This window comes from Leptidea sinapis, chromosome 18 (assembly GCF_905404315.1).
Source record: "Leptidea sinapis chromosome 18, ilLepSina1.1, whole genome shotgun sequence".
NCBI classification, from domain to species: Eukaryota; Metazoa; Arthropoda; class Insecta; order Lepidoptera; family Pieridae; genus Leptidea; species Leptidea sinapis.
In genome coordinates this window covers 9,555,398-9,579,444 of record NC_066282.1, presented here as the reverse complement: position 1 = coordinate 9,579,444, position 24,047 = coordinate 9,555,398, and the positions used below count along the sequence as shown (strand labels likewise).

General features: G+C 35.8%; 2 protein-coding genes across 2 annotated transcripts in view; both read right to left on the bottom strand.

Moving 5' to 3' along the window:
- The window catches only part of LOC126969542 (inactive rhomboid protein 1), a 201,059-nt gene extending 177,727 nt beyond the window's left edge, over window positions 1-23,332 (bottom strand). The window contains exon 1 of the mRNA XM_050815036.1: window positions 23,195-23,332. The gene's annotated coding sequence lies outside the window, so the exon portion shown is untranslated. The remainder of the gene's footprint in view (window positions 1-23,194) is intronic.
- On the bottom strand, window positions 23,191-23,697 carry LOC126969609 (uncharacterized). Its single transcript, XM_050815156.1, has one exon. The coding sequence runs from the start codon at window positions 23,695-23,697 to the stop codon at window positions 23,191-23,193; it is 507 nt and encodes a 168-aa protein (XP_050671113.1).
- Between the last annotated feature and the right edge of the window lie 350 nt (window positions 23,698-24,047).

The following is a 24,047-nucleotide window of genomic DNA, read 5'->3' as shown; positions in this document are numbered from 1 at the left end:
GATTTATGGTAGAGAAACTCGCGGATATAATTTTATTTACTGATGACACGAAATTGTATTAAAATATAATATTAAATAGGCTAAGTTTCTATATGATTTAAAAAAAGGGCCCCTTTACGAATTGATGTAGCTTCATGGCGTTTACCAATTGTTTTTGCAATATGTTATGTTATTGTTGCCGTATTGTAAATAAATATGTTTCTATTTCTGTTTGTAGCAAGATAGAAAAGGAAACCGAATCTATTGTTACTGTAACCGATTTTGATTGGTAATCATACACAGTCAGCCTCGCTTGGAATTAGATCCTTAGTATTTTGATTATTAAATTATCTAGCCACTAGCTAAGGCTATTGAGAAATCAAAGTTAGCAATACATTATCGGGCTCTCAGGTCGTCTATACGCTATGGTCTAGCCTAAGCTAAGCTCTATGTAATCTGCTGGACGATATCGATTTTAGCTTCACTTGTATTTACGAGAAAGGCTAAGCAAGCCATTTTTCAAGTTTCCACGTTGGAAGCATGACCATTCCTATATATTAAACTCTCCTGCTACTAAGAACATCATCTATACTAATATTATAAAGAGGAAAGATTTGATTATTTGTTTGTTTGTATTGAATAGGCTCCGCAACTACTGAACCGATTTGAATAATTCTTTCACTGTTTGGAAGCTACATTATCCCCGGTTGATATAGGGTACATAACATTTTCAAAAAAAATAGGGATCCCTACTAAAAGTCCAATAATGTAATCGCGTATAAATTCAATACCAATTTGAAAAAACCGAGAATCAAAACCTGAGAATCAATTTCGGTATGCTTGCAGTGCTTCCATCAAGCCACTGACCTAGTCTGATCAAAACATCATTTAGTTTTTTGATAACACATATACTTACGTTATCGCAATTTTATGTTGTCACTTTATTTTCATTATTATCGGGCAAGTCATTGAGTTTTAAACAGGCATAAAGATATAAAGATAGATATACAAAAAATATATTATAAGTAGAATTTGTATTTCAGCCATAGCAGTAATATCTGTCACAAAATTTAAGTAAAATTATAGTGAGAGCCTTTAGTTTGTGTATTATACCTAATAGTTTAATAATAACACTTTCCTGAAATTATATTTTTGTGTCTTTATTAATGTACTTGCCAAGGACAAACATTTCACATTTAAATCATCGTCATTAACAGATTCTAATACAGAACCCATAGTCTCGCCACGTTAACACGATTCAATTTTCTTAAAATTGGAATTCTACAATTTCAACATAATATTTCTATTCAACATTCCCGCTTACAGCAAAGAAAATGCATAATATTCAACATCACTTTCGTTTTGAACCATTGAATGTAGCTCACCATTATACTGCCGTCGAATCGAAACGTTGAACACTTCCAAAGCACATTCGGAACGAAATACATTTTGTGCTTACACAAATCCTCTCCCATTTTCGTCAATGCTCGGAAGTTTTGACAAGGCGTGTGCTTGTAAGAATATTCGACACGCCTATACATACAGCATTGCAATTCACAACAATATTTATCTACCTGGATTAAAATTGAAAAATACTTAAAAATAATCCTCTTAGAAGTGCGAGTCGGAATCGCCCATGAAGGTTCCGTAGGAGCAAGTAACATAGTGTAAAAGTTATGTAGAAAGGATAATGATATTAAATTATTTAAATGGAAAAATAATCTTTGCTCGAAATCATACAGTGCAAATGAGCTCTCATCATTTATACGTATTAAAAAAAAACTACTTATTAGATCTCGTTCAAACCAATTTTCGGTGGAAGTTTGCTTGGTAATTTAAATCATATATTTTTTTCAGTATTATCATTCTCTTATTTTAAAAGTTACAGGGGAGGACACATTTTACCACTTGGGAAGTGTCTGTCGCGCAAACTATTCAGTTTAGAAAAAAAAATGATTTTAGAAACCTCAATAATATCATTTTTGAAGACCTATCCATAGATACCCCACACGTATGGGTTAACACAGCAAAACGTATTAAGTAATTCACAAGGAAATAACCAGTAGGAGATATTTGTGAATTATCCCACGTAATCGGATCTTTTTTAGATACATGGCAAAATAATAATATGGTATAAGAGAATTGAAAATGATAACAAAGGAAAAGCCGATTATGTATATTAAATCTCAGTAGCAAAGGTTCCATATCGAAACTATTGATATTCCCGCTGAGTTGACTGAAAAACCAGCCGTCCATGGACTTCTGCTAGACCACTGCTGGAAGAAGTCAAAGGAGGCGTTGCCGGCCTTTAAGGTGAGAGTATGCCCTAATCTGGAAGAAACTGAATCCTTACAGGCTGCATATAATTCCTCTAAGTATCTGTACAAAGAAATAATTTGCAAAAAGCGAGGTTATCGAGGCCTGTGTCCAGCAGTGGACGTCATCCGGCTGATGATGATGATGATGAGGTTGTCGAATGCCAAACATTAACATGATGCAGGTGAAACTTTGCAATTTGAACTGATATATTTGTAACGTAATGATTCTGCTTATTATAATTTTAATGGTAATTGAACAATTCCTCCAATCAATCCCCGTGATATTTGTATTAGAAGATGCAGAAAGCCCTCCACATATCTACACAACGACGGAGAGGTAAGGCAATTTGAGTTTAATGCACTTAAATTGAAAATTGCTGGAAATTTCCACATGAGTCTAAATTTGCACCTTATGGAGCTTTCACGCCGTTTAAAATTAAGTACTGTCGCCCCTTGCTGAGCACACCAACAATTTTAGAGGCCAATTTTGACATGAACTTGACGGAATGGCAGGCTGTAAAATGTTTCGTCGAACCCACTTGGCGAGTTGTCAGAAGGAATTAGTTCTCGAAGGAAGATGCGCAATTTGGTAACTGATCAGGTTTCTTTTATTTCGCCGATGTTTAGAATAATTGAAGACGCCACCGCTTTGACCCAAGCATTATAGCACTCCGATTTCCCGCCTGAGCTACTATGCGATCGATATACTCGAAACAAACATAAACTCGCAATTCCATCTACTAGGCTCCGTAAAATTGCTAAATCTTTTAAAGTGGATTGTGTTATATTTTATAATAAACTCCCAAATGAAATTAAAATATTACATTTTAAAAAAATTAAATGTATCTTAAAAAATAAATTAACATCTAAGGCCTCTTATAATGTGAAAGATTATTTGAATGATAAAGATAGTTGGAATTAATGTTTTAAGTTTTGTTAATGAATTTTGTTATACTCAATCGAATGCTATTGTAACTGAATGCTATTGTAATGCTATTGTAACCCAATGCTATTGTATCCTGACTTGCACTAAATAACTTATAAAGTTTATAGTGAATAAAGATTTTTTTGACTTTGACACAAGTATGAGACCTTCCACCGAAAGGCGAAGGTAATAGAATGAAAAGTTTCATACTCTGGTACACCATTTCTACAACAAAGTAACAAGCGATCTAAATTTGCCGGCAATAAAATCAAATCTACCACGAAGGGTAGATTGCAATAAAAGACCGCATATGATTTCAATATGCCAACCTATAGTGACACACGCGGTGGCAAACAAAACAGCGTGGTCACCAAGATCACAATCAAACACAGAACAGATGATTCGGCAAATCAGAGGAGAGGCCAACAGAATGTAAAACAATGAATTTGTATGATCATGTGCATCAGAGATTTGCTTTGTCGATGTAAACACTCGTGACAGACCACAAAAATGACGATGAAATCACCAAGAATCACTGTCTCAGCGGTGAATATTTTCTCTTCCACGTAAGCTTTAATCCTTTGGATATGGTCAAAGATATGATCAGTCTCTAAATTTAGACAACGGAACCTATACGAACATTCGTAGATTTGCAGATGTTCACAGTAGTCTACGCGCCGGACTAGGATACACAGGTGCCAAGAACAGACATTCCCCTGTCGTGGAATAATGCTAGAAGTAACACCCAGAGAAAATTTGGTTATCACATCACTTCGACATGATATAACCTCAACTTTAGTGATAACAAAAGTAATGATCTTTTCATTTCAACTACAAATACAACACAACTTGTATATTCACAAAGAAGATATCAAAATGAAATCATGAGCAATTCAATTCTTTTTTCGTCAGATAATATTCGAGCGAACGGCAGCGCTTCTGGTCGTATAAGGCGTGTTTCTTTGCCAACTAGTCTGGGCGCCGGCCAAGATAGCGCTTTCGCTAAACATGCTATCGTGATTTGTACTGATAATAACCTCTACCCGGCACCCTTGAGTGATTTTAAATTAGCTTGCATTTACTGCGAACCAACTTCAAACTTTCTAAACATTTATATATAGACTTTAAATAACTTATTTTGGGACTTGAGCGAGCAACTCTGCCAGACTTTCAGATGTTCTGAATTTAACTGAATATTCGTAATTATATTTTCTTTGAAGCGTACTTTTCGAATGCGTAATTTCTACTATGATTTCATTCAGAATCACAGGAGCGTTGCTGGCGTTTAAGGAAGGTGTTCGCGCTTTTTTTAAGTGTCACATATCGTATTGCCCCTTTTACACCGCACAAGGAAGCTCATTCCACAGCTTTGTAGTACGTGGAAGAAAACTCCTTGAAAACCGCACTGTGGACCGCCACACATCCAGATGGTGGGGATGATATTATTCTTATTTGTGGCGTGTCGTGTGAAGGTGGAATCCGGCGGCAGGAATCAGGTGAAACAGCTCTTCGATACACCCCCCTTGATAAATGCGGTAGAAAACACACAATGAAGCGACGTCTCTACGCAACGCCAAGTGATCCGGCCGGTCACAGAGCACTGGCTCCCGACAATCTGAGCTGCTCTGTGTTGCACGCGGTCAAATGGATCGAGCTGATACTAGGGTGTGGCAATAAATGGATATAAGCTAATCTTTACATATTTTCGAGTTATGTAAAGTATGCGGTAATTACGGAACATTATTTGACCTCCGTAAAAAAAATAAAAAGTGATTTACTAAACTATAATTGTTTCTTATTATTTTAATAACGCCATCTATTTTACATCATTTCAACGTATCATTGTAATTGTGTGAAACACTTTTATTGGTTGTTTTATGAATATATAATATAGTAAAAATAGACTTTATTAGCAACACAATTACAGTGCAGGACATATTAGGTCGAAATATTTAACATTAAAAAAGGAACCTTTAACAAAATAAGTAATTTCAAGCTAATGTGTAACAATAGTAAAGAATAATTAATACAGACCTAGTGGAATTTAAAAAGAAATATGAGAACAATAACATAGAGGAACAGTTCCATCACTTTAGTGTTGCCAATATGTCTCGTGTCTATATTATTTCGTTGCACCCAATGACGTTCTATACATATAGACAATGCACCTCATACAAAATCAAAACTGAAATATGGCACATGCCACAAATGACACCATAATAACCTTCGACAGCTGTGTCTATACATTTCTGCGTTTACTCAGTTGTTTAAAATATTATTGGTCAATAGGCAGCAATGTAAACACTATTTCAGTTTCAGCTGCGTATTTTGAATTTAGAACCCGATTGTCCCATTCTGACAAGCGGGTCATGTCTGGGGGCTTGTCAATAATATTGTACCATATTTAATGAAAAAATACTCGTTTTACTAAATTACTTCCGCATTTTGCACACCAATCGACACTCGACTAAGGAGAAAAGTGTGCTTACATTGTGTTTAAGTTACTCACTTCACTTTTGCCGTTCCGTTATCAGAATGCGAATGATATGTCCATATGTATAGAACGTTATTGGTTGCACCAAAGTAATTAAGTCATCGTTTGTAGGCTGTCATCGTTCTCCAGTTAGCGAACGAGATTGCTAAATACATTTTTCACATTTCATTCCGAACGCGTCGTTTTCCATCGGAATATAAATCAAAGTGCAATATTTTTTTGATAACCAACAGTATCAATCTTGCAAAAGTTTTCCGTAACAATACTATTCGATTTCTGTAATAAATTATATTCAAAATAGTATTGTGTAGTTATTGTACAATCTCGTTACCGTTGAAACAATATTATATTTACACATATAAACAAATTGTAAGTGTTATAAGTAGTGAAATGTATCAAATTAACGATCTAATTTCAATTTCAAAATTCAAGAATGCCAATTTCAAAAAAATTGATGATTCTAATATACCGATTTTATTGGGAATTTCGCAAGTTTACTTACTTACAAATTACATAGAAATTGTTGACTTTTTATTTAATTTTTTTATGCAATTCAAAATTTACAATTTTAAGAATATCTAATTAATAAATAATATGTTTTCAGTTTTATTTGTGTAATTGATCCCAGAAGTGATGGTTATCACTTTAAAACATAACAAATTGTTTAGATTTTCAAAAGCGACATCTCAAGTCAATTTCCTAATATGATTGCATATATTATATTGGGGTTGAGCAGGTTATCAACTGTAAAGTAGATCCTGTAGATGAAGCCACAACCTGAGAGTTGAACAAAGCATTCTAGATTGTATATACGATACGTCACTCGAACGCTCAGTTGGAAAGAGCGCACGCACGGAACGCGAGAGGTCGAGGGTTCGAGTCCCGCATCGTTGATAAAATTTTGTTTTCAGTTTTATTTGTGTAATATCTAATTGTCAATTGAATAATATTACTCCATTTATAATAAACTTTTTTATTTCATTCGTGTTGTTTGCAACCAACCACTGTTCACAAATATAGGATTGTGCAGCCAAAAATGTACGTTTCGGCCACTGTCTTAGCACATCTCCCATAAAATTAAAACCAAGCAAAACAATCTTAAATAATTATAGGAATATATATTTCCTCAGTATAGATAATGTAAATATTAACAACTTATTTTTCAATCTGAGAATCGATACGAGATACGAGAAATTAATTTGTACGAGAATCAAGTTATTTTTCAATTTTCCATTAAATTGTTTATTATTTTCCCGGGAGTGACGAGGCGTGTCGGTGTTTTTTTCGCAAATCATCGTGTCGCAAGCAAAAAATTTTGTTTTCTCAAACCGTAAAAACAAGGCATGAACACTGGGAATTCAGTTTTGATGTTTAGAACGGCTGAGTGCCAGCGATCGAGATAAAATTTAAAAATATTAAATCAAAAATTTAAAAAAAAACTGAAAATTGCATTTTTTTTTCATAAAACAAAATGGCGACATACTTTTATCTATTTTCACTGTTTTATTGTTTTAAATAGCGTAATTAAAGCAGTTTCAAGGCTTGTGGAAACGCATCTGCATTATAAGAACTCACAGGATCTGGGTCAAAACTATTATACATATAGACAGAGAAAACTATTAAATTAGCTACTTATCTTTACAGATCTATGAATAATAATGTAAAAGAATTAATTAGTTTTATAATTATACTAGCTGACCCGGCAAACGTTGTTTTGCCATATAAAGTATAATTCACGCGATAGTTTTATAAGTAATAAAATATTGCCTATATTATAGCCTGTACATCATTTTGTTCTGTTGTCAATAGGTTTTCGATTTTACACCTTGTGTTACAAAATAGCAATTTTATTACGGATCCCTAATTTTGAAAAAAAAAACATAGCCTATAGCCTTCCTCGATAAATCGACTACCCAACACTGAAAGAATCATTCAAATCGGACCAGTAGTACCAGAGTATAGCGCGTTCAAACAAACAAACAAACACTGCAGCTTTATATATTAGTATAGATTTAGATGTATCATTTCATACTAGTAAGCACGGTATGACAAAACAATCAACAGTGGTAATGAAATTATAGTATTTAAATATCTATGCAGTGGTAATTTAGATGAATTAAATAATTTGATACAAACTGTATACTTATGGAATGCGTAATGTTTTTCTGTTGCGTATGTATAAATTCAATCATAAATACCTAATTTATGTTTTTATAGTGATGTATGGGTAATAGAATATGTGAGGGGTTAAATATCAGCTAATAGTAGGTACCTACATAAATTTATATGCTAAGTCGCTATTTAAGCAATAACTTACTGCTAACACAGTCTATTAAAATGTTACAAAAACTTTGCATTTAAAAAAAAATTAAACATTTCGTTTTGACCGGGTTTGGAGCGCTAAAATAGCGTTTTAAATGAATGAAATAAAAAAAATACAGAGAAAAGTTTTCCTCAAAAGATCATCTACAAGATTGGTCTGAGGCAATTTTTTCGTTACATGTAAAGTTAGAGCAAATAAGAAAATTTTTATTAAAAAAATTCTCACTTTTTTGCTTTTTTCGTTGATTTTTAATTTGGGGCAAAAAGTTATAGTAACTTATTTGTAGGCAAAATAATTTGCTACGAATTATGACTTTACGAATTTTTTGTAAGACGCATAGTTTCTGAGATATCGTGAAAAAAGAGTTTTCACCCCTTTTTCCGGGGAACAACGACCAACGACCCCAAAAACTTAAGGATAAGCTTCTATTGACCTTTCGCATTTCGCAAAAATAAAATTCCGTCTCTAAAAAATGCAATATTCGGTCCTTAAATTGTAACATTTCAATGGACTAACAGGAGCGTGTTACGATTGATTTAAAAGCATGAAAACAAAGGGTTCTAGTTTAACAAAAATTACTGTCCCGATGTCATATAAGTCATATGTGTACACAGTCTAAAAGAAAATCTACCATTGCCAGGTAAAGAGGCTCTCATTTAATAATATTTATTTTGTTTTTTTTTTTATTTTATGAAAATAAGGACGAGAAGAGCAGGACATTCAGCATATGGTAGATACGCCTTTGCACAGGATGACGGCTAGATTATGGGTACCACAACGGCGCCTATTTCTGCCGTGAAGCTATGTGTAAAAATTATTGTGTTTTGGTCTAAAGGGCGCCGTAGCTAGTGAAATTACAGGGCAAATGAGACTTAACATCTTGTGTCAAGGTGACGAGCGCATTTGTAGAGCCTCTGTGAATATTTGGGTTTTTCAAGAATCCTGAGTGGAACTGCATTGTAATGGGCAAGGCGTATCAGTTACCATCAACTGAGCGTCCTGCTCGTCTCGTCCCTCATTTTGATAAAAAAATGTTAATTAATCTTAACAAAAACTATTTCAATATTATAGAAAGCAAAATAACACACAAACCTACAACATCAAATGAAATCTTATAAAGCTATTTCATATTGTTATCCGTACCGGCGTTACTGAGCAACTCAAAGCACATTTAGAACACAACGCAACATTAATAAAGCCTTTGGCTAAATCAAACTTGGAGAGCCTTTAATACAGACCCATACTTCAATACCAAATGAATAATCTGCAGTCCAGGCAACTCAATTTATCACGTCGAGTAGAACTGACCTGCGATTAAAGTGTTCTGCAACTTTAAATGGAGTTTATTGTTTGAAGCAGAATAAATAAAGATGTAATTAGTCACCCTTGTGTACGTCGCTTACGATTAATAACTTCTAGATAATACTAGGTTTTTCCTGTCACTTTAACGGCTTTAAATTTTTGTATTACTCATACGGGAAAAGTAGCTTCTTGGCGCTTGCTGTTGCGAATGAAAAAGAGCCAATTGCCCATTTTAAAATTACGCATGAGTTTTTTCGTAAATGAAACCGTTGTTTGAATGCAAAAAGTTTACTTGTCTCACGCAAATTATACTCGGCACACGCAAATTTAGATACAAATTTAGGCTGACGCCTCTGACAGTTTATTTTATTAAATAAAATTATTATTTAAGTTACAAAAGTTTAATGACGAATATGAAGTCGGAAATAATACATAAATCGTCGCATTTGTAATACAAAATAGTATGTGTAACTTTGGCGACGTTGTCGATAACCTACGGTCATTCGCTTTAGAGTAAAATTCTAACCCCCTTATTCATAATAGTCTGCTAACTCAAAGCATTGCTAATTCGCACTCTGTCTTCTTCTCTATTGACCTAAGTCATAATGAGAAAAAACACACCTTAGCGCCTGTTTAAAGTTAGCAGACCATTATGAATAAGGGGGTAAAACTCTAAATATAGATTCAAAATAGTGGCAACGAGATTTTCATTAAAGCTCAACTTTTCCGAAGCGATGATAAAATCTTTGATAGTCATAAGCTAATTCAATAAATTATTATTCAATTTAATACATTAAGATGAACATACACTTGAATAATTACTGCTGAATTGTTGTACAAATACAATAACAAAAAATGTTTTAATGTTACCAACTTTATACAGAGTCATAAAGCTCCTTGAGGCACTGAAAGGCAACTATTGTTTGGGCGCATGTAGGTAATTCATTTATCTTCTTTATCCGCTTGTTTTGGTCCAAGTTACGTAGCTAAAATCAGCAATAAATCACACACCTTACTTTGCCAGGTCTTGACTTAAGGATTCTTTTATTGCTAATCCGTTTCTTTTTTCCATGTTTTGTAGATTTTATATTGCAAAATGGAGTACAGTAGCAAATATGGAATTTGGGAATGAAGCGAACAGCCTCAGGCTATTTAATTATATATGTTTATTGTATGATATCACATTGTAATCCATTTATATAAATAAAAACTGAGTTTCTTGTGCCCATTTTTCTCAGGTCTGAGGCAGTCTTTTTTGAATGGGTGGTAGTTTTTGACGTTCAATAAATGATTTTGAATCCTATTTTGAATAAAAGCTCATGACGCTAACATGCTTGATCTTAATTTATAAGGCTTAAGTAGGTTTAAGTCGTCGGTGAATACATACCAGCTCACTGTCCGATCTATGGGAGGGGGGCTAAATAATTCATGCAAAGTTGTGTGACGTAAATTATGGATGGCCAAAAATCAATATAATTGGTTAAGAACAATCAATTTTACTGCCAAGCTGCCTTATCATTAATGAAGTCTTTATTACAATTTTTATTAGATTTAACCAACTCCACTTCATATATGTTCCTGGAACCAATTAGAAAAATGCATTATAAATGCACGGACGATTAAAAAAATAAGGACTCCGTGTCACCTTACATAACAGTGAGGCACCAAAACAAGCCGGTAAACGTGTAAATACATATCCCCACACTTACACTAATACAAGCCGATTGGCCGCCATTATGAGATTTGCCATCGTCTGTGACAGATCAGTTTGCATCGCAATAAAATATCTTAAAAATGCCGTCGTGCGTTGTGAAAAACTGTAAAAACAATACCATAAAAGTATTTGTGGATATATGAGTATATTTAAGGGAGAAAAAATTGTGTAACTGGTATACCCCGTAACCACACACACTAGCATAAAGGTGCTTCACTTGCTAATATCACGGCGCGGAGTCCTTCTTTTTTTACTAGTCCGTGTATAAATGTTGATTTTTAGCCATCAATTATTTACGTCACACTACTTTACAGGAATATTTAGCCCCCCTCCCATAGATCGGACAGTGAGCTGGTAGGTACTCACCGACGACCTAAAACCGACATAAGCCTTATAAATTAAGATCGAGTTATGTAATATTTCGTTCAATTTTGCTTTACATAGAACTTTTTGATGATGCACGTTTCATACAATCGAGTGTATCGCTTTTTTTAAGGAGTTTCGCTGGGTTGCATCCCCCTTCGTCCTTCGAAAAGTGCGACGTCATTTATGGATGTGTATGTCCTTTATAGCCTAACACCGTGTATTTTATTTGTTTTCACATATTATAAGAAAATACAACCTTGTTTAATCTTAGCACTGTTAAACTTAAGAAACACATACTCAAAGGTGGTCTACTTTTAGTGGTACTAGCATATTTGTGGTGTGTTTTCACAGAAGCCACAGTAGACAGAATAGAATATTAAGTGTCTGTCATAATATTATGTGATCACAAAAAAGTTTTGCTCACTGAGTTTCTTGTGGCTTCTTCACACATAACGATTACAACCTTTATATCTCTTGCAGAGGATAAATAGAGAAAAGTAATACGTGTACTGGCAATGCATTTTTCTAACTGGTACCAGGGGAACATATATGAAGTGGAGATAGTTTTATCTAATAAAAAAATAGTGTTGAAGACTTCATTAATGATAAGGCTGCTTGGCAGTGAAATTGATTGCTCTTAACCAATTTAATTTAGGCTTACTAATTCTAGTAGGCTTCATAAGATACGAGCTTTAAGTGTAAATGTTTACACTTTTATAATAAAGTCCCAGCCACTGTTCAGGCATTATCTATAAATAAATTTAAATGTTTTATAAAAAAAAATGCCTCTGTCGTTAAACCTATTACTCCACAGCTGAATATCTAAGTGATCGGACAGCCTGGGACTAGATTATGATTATTTTATAGCAGTAGCAATGAAAGTACAATATTGTATATTTTTATTTAAAAGAGCGCAAAAAAAGAATGCTGGGAGAGTTTCTTGCGCCACTTCTTCTCTCTCTCTTCCATTTGTTTCCGAAGCGGTAGTAGTATCTAGTATATTAGAAATGACATCAAAAAGAATTCTAAAGGAATCAATTTTGAGAAAATAAATGCCTTTTATTCCTTTATGCCTTAATTAAACTTACTCAAAGCTTGGTAGTCTACTGCCTACTTTAAGGGATACTGGCAAATTTGTGGTGTGTCTCTCACAGAAGCCACAGTAGGAAGAATAGAATAAAATAGAACATTGAGTCTCTGTTATAATATTATGTTATCACAAAAAAGTTTTGCTCACTGAGTTGCTTGTGGCTTCTTCACAGCTGAGTCGCGCGATAATGAAGCCACAGTAAATTAAACGTTTAAGGCTTACAATTTAAGTTACATTGATACTGCTGAATAAGTAAACTTTGAACTTGAATTCATTTCAATTGTGATGGATGTCTTGACGACGCGGGTCTTATCATGCTAACTTTGTCACTAGTGTCAATACATAACAAAATATAGCTATCGGTCCCTAGCATAGACTTACTATATACAATCGTATAGAACTTAGATCAAGGATTGATCTCCGCTGCGCTCCAACTAGATACCGCACGCGTAGTCGCTAAGCGCGGCAACGAATACTACGCCTACTACTACGCTCAAACAATGTGTGACGTTGACGTGCCACATGTTCTGTTATGCTTTGCTATTTATTGAAACTATGTCTAAATTGAAATTCAAATATTTTTTTCAAAATAGGATGTGACATCACTTGTGAAGTCAAGAACTACCACCACCCATTCCAAAACAAATACCTTAGACGTGAGAAGAACGGGCACAACAAACTCAGCGGGTTTTTTTTCATCAAAAAAATATGTTTACTAAGTAATATTGTACAATTAAACTTATTATTTAATAGCCTGAGGGCGGTCGCTCCATTACCAATCTGTGGTATCATTAAGAAAGTAATTTATGTTATAGTAACCTATAAAATACCGGGTTGCGTAGTAAAACTTTGTAAAAATAATATTACAAAAATAAGAAAGACACTGGGAGCCCATATCAGTAAGTATTTTGTATTTTATTCATTTCAATACAAAATAACACGAAGCGTTTTGATAATTCGAGCCTCCACTAAATGATTGAAATTCCCAGACGAAGAAAAACAACATACTTCTTGATTAAATTAAAGTTTATCTGCCAGCGATACACAAATTTTCCACCAAGTATCTTACCAATAACGAACGAGCGAAATAGGACACTAAATGCCCCGTGCTTAAGATGGAAACTTGGGCCACAAGAACGAAAGCTTTTTCATAGATATTTTTATCAAAAGTTTCTCATGTCGAATGTTAAGGGTATTCCGAGTGGAATAATCTCTAGATGTGGCGTTGGAAAATGTAAATATAGAAAATATTCCACGCGCGACCTAAATAGTGAAAAGGTTACGATGTAAATTGTTGATAGAGTTAGATCCCACAGCTGCCAAACCCATGTTAAAGTATCAAGGTTAAGTTATAACGTAAGACTTTTTCAATAGACGAATACTATACATCATTCTATGCTTACACTTAGAGTATACTATAGTATAGATAGCCTGACAGCCAGATAGTGTGCAACCAATTTTGTTTTTTCAGTGTGTGTGTAGCTAGTGGATAGCTAGTTTAATATTCAAAATATCAAGTAGTTAATTCCAAGCGGAGCTGACTGTTTATGACTTGTCATCGAACTAAGATCATGTGGAACTCATTCACATCACTTCACAGATGTATATTTCGCAGGTATATTATCAAAGCCGTGATATTATTATTTCATTAGCGATATTATAATGAAACGGTAGATTGTCAATATAGTTATTTCTTACAATTTAACGGCCTGGTTTTAGTGACATTGTAATGTTAATAATTTCAATAGTACAGTCCATTTTCAAAAAAGAAAAAAGGGTACGTATTTTTGGCTTTCGTACCCAAAGCATAAGCAACATGAATTGGTATTATGGAAAACTACGATTTCACTGTCAGTCAGGGGCCTGTATCTCAAAAAAATAATTTAAATTTCATAAAAAACCTTTGTTAGGTGTGAAAGCAGTTGTTGAAATTAATGATTCAACTTCACTGCCCCTACTCCGCGGCCGAATGTAATGCAACATGCGATAGATAGACGTAAAGATTTGAGGTGATGTAAAAAAGATACACATTAAAAATATTTCTGTAACAAAAGTATTTATAAGGTACATAGTGTTATTAGGTACCTTGTACGATAGTAGGGAACTTCTCAGTTTTATTTAATACAAATTATTATTGTATTTTGTTGAAATAAAGTACTCACAACATAATATATAAATAGAGCTGGACTCACGCAAATTGAAATGTACAACAAATGTATAGCTGTGAGATTGACAACGCAACCAGCCCGTTTGTAACTCAAACAATTCGTTAGTTATTGTTTTAATTTATTGCTTACTCTGTGACAGATTATCAATTTTTCATTCGGGAATCTATACAAATATTGTTACATTGTAACTAGTTCACCGACTCAATGATAAATGATGTGGCAATGATTTGTGGAAACTGTCACAATTCTGACAAATTTCGTTACACAACTGTGCAGCAAAACAAAAACAAATGACAAACTAAAACAAATGGATAAATTTAAGTACTAACTTGCACTATGTTAACTATTGTATCTTGACCTACAAGTGTGTAAAAAAGACTAGTAAAAAAATAAGGACTCCGTGTCAACTTACATACCAGTGTAGCACCAAAACATGCCGATTAACGTGTAAATACATAGCCCCACGCACACACACTACTACAGGCCGATAGGCGTCCATTATGAGCATTGTCATCGTCTGTGACAGATCAGTTTGCGTCTCAATTAAATATTAACAACACTTGCATACAAGACTTTATCTACACCCAGAATATGAATCCTCTCAAAGATTCGGAAACAGTTAGCTTAATATTAACACTAAAACAGCCAGTCCTAGTAGTATTATTATTATTATGGAATAGGAGGACAAACGAGCGTACGGGTCACCTGGTGTTAAGTGATCACCGCCGCCCACATTCTCTTGCAACACCAGAGGAATCACAAGAGCGTTGCCGGCCTTTAAGGAAGGTGTACGCGCTTTTTTTGAAGGTACCCAAGTCGTATCGTCCCGGAAACACCGCACAAGGAAGCTCATTCCACAGCTTTGTAGTACGTTGAAGAAAGCTCCTTGAAATCCGCACTGTGGAGGACCGCCACACATCCAGATGGTGGGGATGATATCCTAATTTGTGGCGTATCGTGCGAAGGTGGAATTCGGCGGCAGGAATCAGGTTGAACAGCTCTTCGGAACACTCCCCGTGATAAATGCGGTAGAAGACACACAATGAAGCGACGTCTCTACGCAACGCCAAGTGATCCAGCCGTTCACAGAGCACTGGGTCCCCGACAATTCGAGTTAATCAGCGTTGCACGCGGTCAAATGGATCGAGCTGATGCTGGGGTGCGCCAGACCAGAGATGACAGCAATACTCCATGTGTGGCCGGACCTGCGCTTTGTAGAGCGCTAGAATATGGGCCGGCTTGAAGTATTGCCGTGCTCTATTAATGACGCCCAGCTTCTTCGAAGCCAATTTGGCTCTCCAGATGGCCACGGAATTGGCAATCGCTCGAGATTTCGAGACCCAGTACTCCGATACTAGGCGAGGCTTTAAGGGAAGTGTTATCGAAGAGCGGTGATACGACAAATGGGGATTTTTTAGTGGTAAACGCACAAACTTGAGTCTTTTGGGGGTTAAATTGGACAAGGTTCAATTTACCCCATTCCGCGACCTTCTCGAGAATGCGTCGATAGAAGACACAAGTTTCTTCCGGCACTGTTTGACGTTTTCCCGAGAGAGACCTGCATGGCCCGTGTATATGGCATCACCAGTGCTGTCGTCTGCATAGCAATGTATGTTATAACTTGAATCGCTCATTTTTTGTAAACAGAACAATATAAATATCGAAGAAAAATGGCGAGGATTCGAATAACCCACTTCTTTTTTACGGCGTGCGATGTTCTGGTAGTGAGGAACGCACGTAAACGAAAATGTTCTACTCAATTACACTCTATTTTTAATTTATACAGATACCACGCATCAAGCAATAAGAATGCGTCTGTCTGTTGAAACTCTATGCGCATGAAGTGATCGAAAAAAAAACAAAGGAGTGTTGTTATGAAATTCAGTACAATATTACATCATCCGTTTGGGTGATTATTGGATGTTTTAATGTTGGTAATAAGCTAACTGTTTCAGAAACTTTAATAGAGTATTTAAAGCATGGGTATAGATAATCTATATAATAATAGACATAAAGAACGTTGTATCGACATGATGAATAAGTATGACTTTAAAAGAAAACTGTATGGTACATAACTTTGCAGTAAGTAACAATTTTAAACACATATACTTTACTACTTCCGCGAAATTTCCACTACAATTTAAAATTAATGTGTGAGTAAAAACTTGCACTGATTTTTATATTTTTTTTAATAAAACTAAGGGCCGAGACGAGCCGGACGTTCAGCTGATAGTAATTGATACGCCCTGCCCATTACAATGCAGTGCCGCTCAGGATTCTTGAAAAACTCCAAAAATTCTGAGCGGCAGTACAGTTACGCTCGTCAGAGACATGATACATAAGATATTAAGTCTCATTTGCGCTGTAATTTTACTAGCTACGGTGCCTTTGAAACCGAAAAACTACAATGCTTACACATTATATGCTTCACGGCAGAAATAGGCGCCGTTGTGGTACCCATAATCTAGCCGGCATCTTGTGCAAGGGAACCTCCCACTGGTAATTTGTCAAGTATTCTATACCGTCGTGTAAAAAATATATTTTCATTTAATATGTGAGTCAAACCTTAATTCTGAATCTTACAATCTCTCTCCCTCATCACAATCTCACTTCCATGTTTCATTTGGATGACAGTGTATATGATGAGGATGATCCGGATCAAAGATTCATCGGTTAGCCCTACAATAATAATATTTAACTTTGTGTTTGAATTTCATTGAAGAAGCCTCTGCTATTTTCACCATGACATAGCTACAGCCCTCAAGTCTCTAACCATAGAAATAATTCATTGTCACAATCGTATGGTTCAGTGGTTTAATTGATAATTTAATATTTTATTCAATTGAAAGTAATTTAAAATCGAGTAGAATAATAGCTTTTTGATTGAATTTAAATGCGTCTATAAAATAATGTCTACAAGAATAAAAAAACCACCCTAGCGCAACTCTCTAAGAAAAAAGCGATTCACTCGATTGTATGAAACGTGCAGTCATTGATAGATTGACAGATGACAACTATAATCTTGTAAACAATGGAGATAGCCGAAATCTAACTACGTTTTATGCAATTGTTTGCTTTCAATCAACGTACTGTAATGACTACTATTTCAAACTTATATTTTGATATTGCCACTGCACGTTCCATACTAAACTTAATTTCAATTTTTACTTAGGCAATCCCCCCTCTTATTACGTAGTATTTACATCCTCTTTGTAAAAAACAAGAAAACTATTGATTTTTCTTATTCTATTCTATGCTTCCTGCTTTGGCTTGTATGGAAGATACACAACAATTTAGCCAATGTCACGTTAAAGTATACCACCAAGCTAAGAGTACCTACTTGTGTTTTCTAATTTAAAAGTAGTGATCGGTGCAACAAAAACTCTTATATGGTGTTTTTCATTGGTTGACACATCAATTAATAAATCTGTTAGCTGTCAAACAACGTCAATCTCTTCTTCTTTGTACAATTTTATAACTCCTGAAGTTCCCCGCCAAAACTCCTTCAAAGCGCTCCTCTCCCTAGTTTTCATTCAATTTGTAAATATATTTGAAAAAATAAGATTAAGATGTAAATATCACTAAGTACTAATATTTAATCATTTAAGTAATTATATTTGTGTGTATCCTTTATAGTCTAACAGCATGTATATTTGTTTCAGGTGTAAAATAAGAAAATAAAACTTGTTTTAATCTTTAGCACCGATCTATTCGCAATTTATAACCTAGGTCCTAAAGAATCATTAAGAGAAACATTGAAAGAAATAAATATTTTGACTGTTGCTTGTTGTTGATAATGTTTTATATATTTATAAGCACATTGAGGAGTTTTCTAGAAATTGTGACATCATAATGTTAACGAGGAACAAACATAAACTTGTTATGCCTGCTAGTCGGCTTAGTCGAGTTAGTAAGTCTTGTGTTGGGCGATGTATATATGCTTTTACAACAAGATCTCAGAAAATATTCAAAACAAAAGTATTACGATACACAAAAGAATTATTTAAAAAAGTTTGTGTGGTACAGGTTACTATAACATAAATAACTTTCTTAATGATTCGACAGATTGGGAATGGAGCCGCCCTCAGGCTATTAAATAATAAGGCTATTAATTGTACAATATTACTTATTACATCTGAGGCATTCTTTTTGGAATGGGTTGTAGTTTTTGACTTTCAATAAGTGATGTCACATCCTATTTTGAATAAAAATATTTTAATTTGAAGTTGAAGTTGATCACTACCATTACAATTATAAAACAAATTCTCTAAGCTTGGTGGTCTACTTTATCGTGACATTAGCTAAGGTAAGCAGTAGGAAGAATAGAATAGAATAAATTCAAGTTACGCATTTGCCGCTTTAAATTTTGTACTGGTAACAAAACCTTCAATAACCTCTACGTTTAAAATCACGTACTCCTTTGTAGAATATCTACAGGGTTTACAATTTCTGAAGTTTTACAGCGATAAATAACAAATGAATGATTTTCACTTACATTTTAGCATCCGTGTCCATTTTTTATATTATAATTAACAAAACAAACAGCACATCACTATTGCTATCACATCACTAGATATTTTACACGAAATCTTGTTTATGCGAAGAGCATTGCATTCGGCACGGCTCGTTATCGCTGTATGAGATATCTGATAAGAAATCGTTTCACATTTGATTGCCGTCTTTGAACTTCATACAGCAACTAGTTTTTGACCTAAATTATTCTAATCAATTCCTTACCTGTATACTATTAATAAATTGATATAATATTTAATACTAGTGACCGTGTGCGACTTTACTTGCATAGTAACGTATTTTTCTTCACAAATTCAGTGGTTTTACCTTATTGTGAAGAACCCAAACTTATTTGTCAAAGTATACGATTGGCACCTTTGCACAGGATGCCTGCTAGATTATGGGTATCACAACGTCGCCTATTTCTGTCATGAAGCAGTAATGTGTAAGCATTAATTAATAGCGTTCCGGTCTGAAGGGCACCGTAGCTAGTGAAATTGCTGGGCAATTAGACTTAACATCTTAACGTCTCAAGGTGACGAGCGCAATTGTAGTGTCGTTCAGAATTTAAGGTTCAGTTTTTCAAGAATCCTGACCACTGCATTGTAATGAGCAGGGCGTATCCAATTACCATCGACTGAACGTCCTGCTCGTCTCGTCCTTTGTTTTCGTAATAAAAATTAATAATAGCTAAATTTCTCCATATAACATTAGCTAACTGGCAGCAAAGTCCCATTTAAAATCGATCCATCTACTTAGAATATTCGTAGTAGGTACAAACAGGCAGACAGCTGATAATTTGTTATTTTTAAGAATTCCTTATCTGGTATCTGTCAAATAATCATGACATATATTCAGTCTTTTCCGAGGCAAAATGGCCACTAATCTTCAAATTTTTTAAATCATTTATTAATACTTCCGGCTGAGCTACATGCAATTGACAGGTACTTCCAAATGAACTTAATAGAACTTTTAAGTAAAACACTTTTAAAGGATTAAAACACGTGTAATTGTAACTGTGTTTTTACATGAGATTATTGCGTAAAACGGACAGTCAAAGAACGAGAGAGACAAACGATTGACCGCAATAGAAATGTGGTGTTGGAGACGAATGCTACGAGTATCTTGGAAACAATGCCGCACAATCGTCTCGATACTTGAAGAGCTCAAGGTGAAAGAAAGGCTTTCATCTATAGTCAGAACCCGTATCCTCAGATACTTCGGACATATCACGCGACGTGGAGAGCATGCCATAGAGAGACTTGTTGTTCAGGGAAGGGTCAACGGCAGTAGGTCAAGAGGACGCTCCCCTATGCGCTGGACAGACCAGATCAAAGCCCTAACCAATACTCCCCTCAACACATGTGCCAGAGAAGCAACAGCCAGGGAAGAAGAATTGCGTAAAAGTTACATTTTTATTTTAGTTAACCCGACGTTTCAAGACCGTTCCAGATCGTTTTCAAGGGGATGGAAAAAATTAATAGAACCTGACAAGAAACATTGAAGTAATGGTACAGAACCCAGCATTACTTAAGAAATTAATATCCAACACAATAACCGTACAGTTAATGTTAAAATTCAGAGTGAAACTAAGCAATCTTTTTTAGCGTAATAAGGTGTTACTCTATCTGTAGGTCCAGGGCACACACACATACACTCACGCCTTGTTCCCTTAGGGGTAGGCAGAGACAATAGAATGCCATTTGCTTCTATCCTTACAAACCTCACGCGCTTCCTCTACATTCATTACTCTTTTCATACAACCTCGCCTGTTGCGGTGCGTCGGACCTCTCCTTTTCTCAAAACGTCCCCAATTTCAGCGACCCAAGGTCGACGGATGTTCTACGAAGTCTCCCGCGATATATTTGATGCGTCATTCTTTCTTCACTCATTCGCTCCACGTGTCCAATCCATTTCAGCATTCTTTTTTCAGTCCTTGTCACAACATCCTCTTTCAAACCACAGCGCGCTCGTATTACCGCATTCGGAATTCTATCAGTCAGTCTTACCCCACACATACTACGCAGTGATCGCATCTCAACTGCGTTAATTCTGCTTTTATGCTTCTTCTGCCATACCCAACTCTCACTTCCATACATTAACACACATTGTCCAGGGCACATAAGCATAAAAAAATGAGGTACGTAACTGAAGATCAAGGTAAGTAAGGAGCTTTCATTCTGTGGTACTTCCAGAGACTTGAATCAAAAAATTCACGAATTATACACCTAAAAGACTGTGGGAATTGATAGAAAGTGCATATGAGGATATGTAGGAGGCACAATTGACCCACGACACTTTTTAAACGTATAAAATTTAGATACCTATCTTATTTTTAATTACAGTAAATATTTAAAGCTGATATTCTCACAATTAGTAATAACTTACACAGAACATTAATATAAATCTAATATATAAAATTCTCATGTTGCGGTGTCTGTAGTTGAACTCCTTGGAAACGGCTTGACCGATTCTCATGAATTTTTGAGTACATATTGGGTAGGTCTGAGAATCGGACAACATCTATTTTTCATCCACCTAAATCTTAAGGGTGGTCCACGCCAAATTTTATTTTTTATTTTTTTGACATTTTTTTTAAATTTGTTTGATTATGAGTCAGCATTTAAAAATACATACAACTTCAAATTTTCACCCATCTATGATCAACAGTTTTGTATCGCGATTTTAATATCGGCAATACAACGTTTGCTGGGTCAGCTAGTATTATATAATAAAAATAGCGTGTATAAAAGAACTACTCCTACCATATTCTTCCATAATATTAAATCCGTATCCATCCGAAGCTGTGTTTGTCTGTAATTGGGTCTACATCTCTATTTACAATACGAATTTTAAGTTTTATAGGAATTTGCCAACAATATTTCAAAACACCAAGAATTATTTTGTAAAAAATTCTCCCCGTTGTTATAATGAAACTGTTTCACAGTGGAACTGTCAAACCGTGCGTCACTAAATTCTTTCATAGAAAATATGTCCATACAAAACAAATATTGAAAATAAAAATAATTATGGGTTAATCGGAATAAAACCTATATAGGTAATATATCAATGAAGTAATCCCCATTTAAATCCGTTCATTAGTTTAGGAGTCCATCGCGGACAAACAACGTGTCACGTAATTTATATATATATATTAAGATAAGCATAATATACATTGTTTATCTTTTATAACTAAAACTTATATACATTGTCCTTAAATTTTATAGATCAGTTACAAAAGAGAAGAATAAGCGAATATGAACTGATAAATAAAAAATACACTAACTCAATCAAAGCAATTTTCAAACAAATAAAAACATGTCACGTCAAACATATAACTCCCCTTTTTTGCGACGGGGGCTAAAAAAGTTATAAAATATATTATTATTATTAGGTCAATTAAAGAAATGACACTGACAATTTAGTATATCAATAATCAATTTGTTTAATTTCCTGAAACTTTGACATAAACGGTATAATAAAATATGGTACCCCTTAGTTAAGTTGTACTCATTAATCATACGAAATCAATGCGACCTATAAAATATTGGCCAATTAGAACGTATGTCAGTTACGTGTACTGAACCCTTTCATACCTACATTCAATTTATTTTTATGGCAGCTGTGTAGGTACAGCCACTTTGTTAAATGAACGAGTTTGATTTATTGCAAATTACATTTGAAGAACTCTGTGTGAAGTGCTCGCGTGTGGAAAAACTTTCAGTCGACCGTAAAGGTAAATAATGGCATGTTCAGTATACGGTATTGTTTGTTACAATGTCTGCTTCATTTGTCTATTGTAAACAAATAACTTACTCATTGATAAACTAGAAATTGATGTTGTAAATACAGACACGTTTCAAATATACTGTGTTTGTGCTATTATTACGCTAAGGATTAAGTGAGGCATTTAACAATTCTGCCCACAGTTTTGAAAGAGATTACTACTTGGATGTTATGGGTTACTTCGATCCACATGTAATAAAATAGCTATTGTACTTACCAGTCGTGTGTTTGTTGATTTCTTCTGCGAGCTTGAGCACAACATGGAGGTTCCTGGGGATCACAGAGTTGAAGAGCTGGCGGTGGAGGTGGGGGCGGTGTGCAAGCCAGGCGCCTGGCTGCAGCGGCCCCCACGTAGTCCACGTAGCGGGTCGGGGGCGGGGAACCCCCGATGTCCTCGCGACACGCGGGGCCGCAGCACTTGCGGGGCCCGGGAGGAGGCAGGCGACAGGCCAGCCCGCAGTACACAGGCGGGGGAGGCCTCACGGGCGCCGGCGGCCGAGGAACGTATCTCTCGACCGGAACGTGAGCCGCCGGCGGGACATAGCGCGGCCTCCTGGCTCTCTCTGCTTCTACACTCCGGCGCACCCGCCGCGGCGACGCCGAGAACCGGTCGGGAAGCGGAGCGGGCGGCGGTGGACTCAGGCGTTCCGGCGGAGCCACGCTGAAAGCGCCCACCGTCGGGAAACGTTCGCACGGAGAGCGCGCGTACTCCTCGCCCATGGCGCGCGGTCAACCGTCCCCCGCCGCCCGCGCGCCTCCACTGCCTCCTACGATGCCTTACATACCTAATCAACTCCTTAACACTTTCACAATATAGTAATCCTGTTTGTGTGTAGTCTATACAACGCGATCGCGATGTCCGCATTCAGTTCGCCATGGCGCTCTCGCGGATCGATAGCGCGAGGGCGGCGGACTCAATAGCACTCACTCCACTCCGCCCCGAGCGCCATGTCCCCTTGTTTGTGTAAAACTATGAAGGAACGGATCAAATCCTTCATGTAGGGCGAGGCGAAAGTGCGTCTTCGAGCAAGATGGCCGCTGTCGTCATATCTACGATACACGCCTGCGCG

Excerpts from the sequence above, each read along its gene's own strand:
- LOC126969609 (XM_050815156.1), bottom strand. The coding sequence starts at position 23,697 with ATGGGCGAGGAGTACGCGCGCTCTCCGTGCGAACGTTTCCCGACGGTG.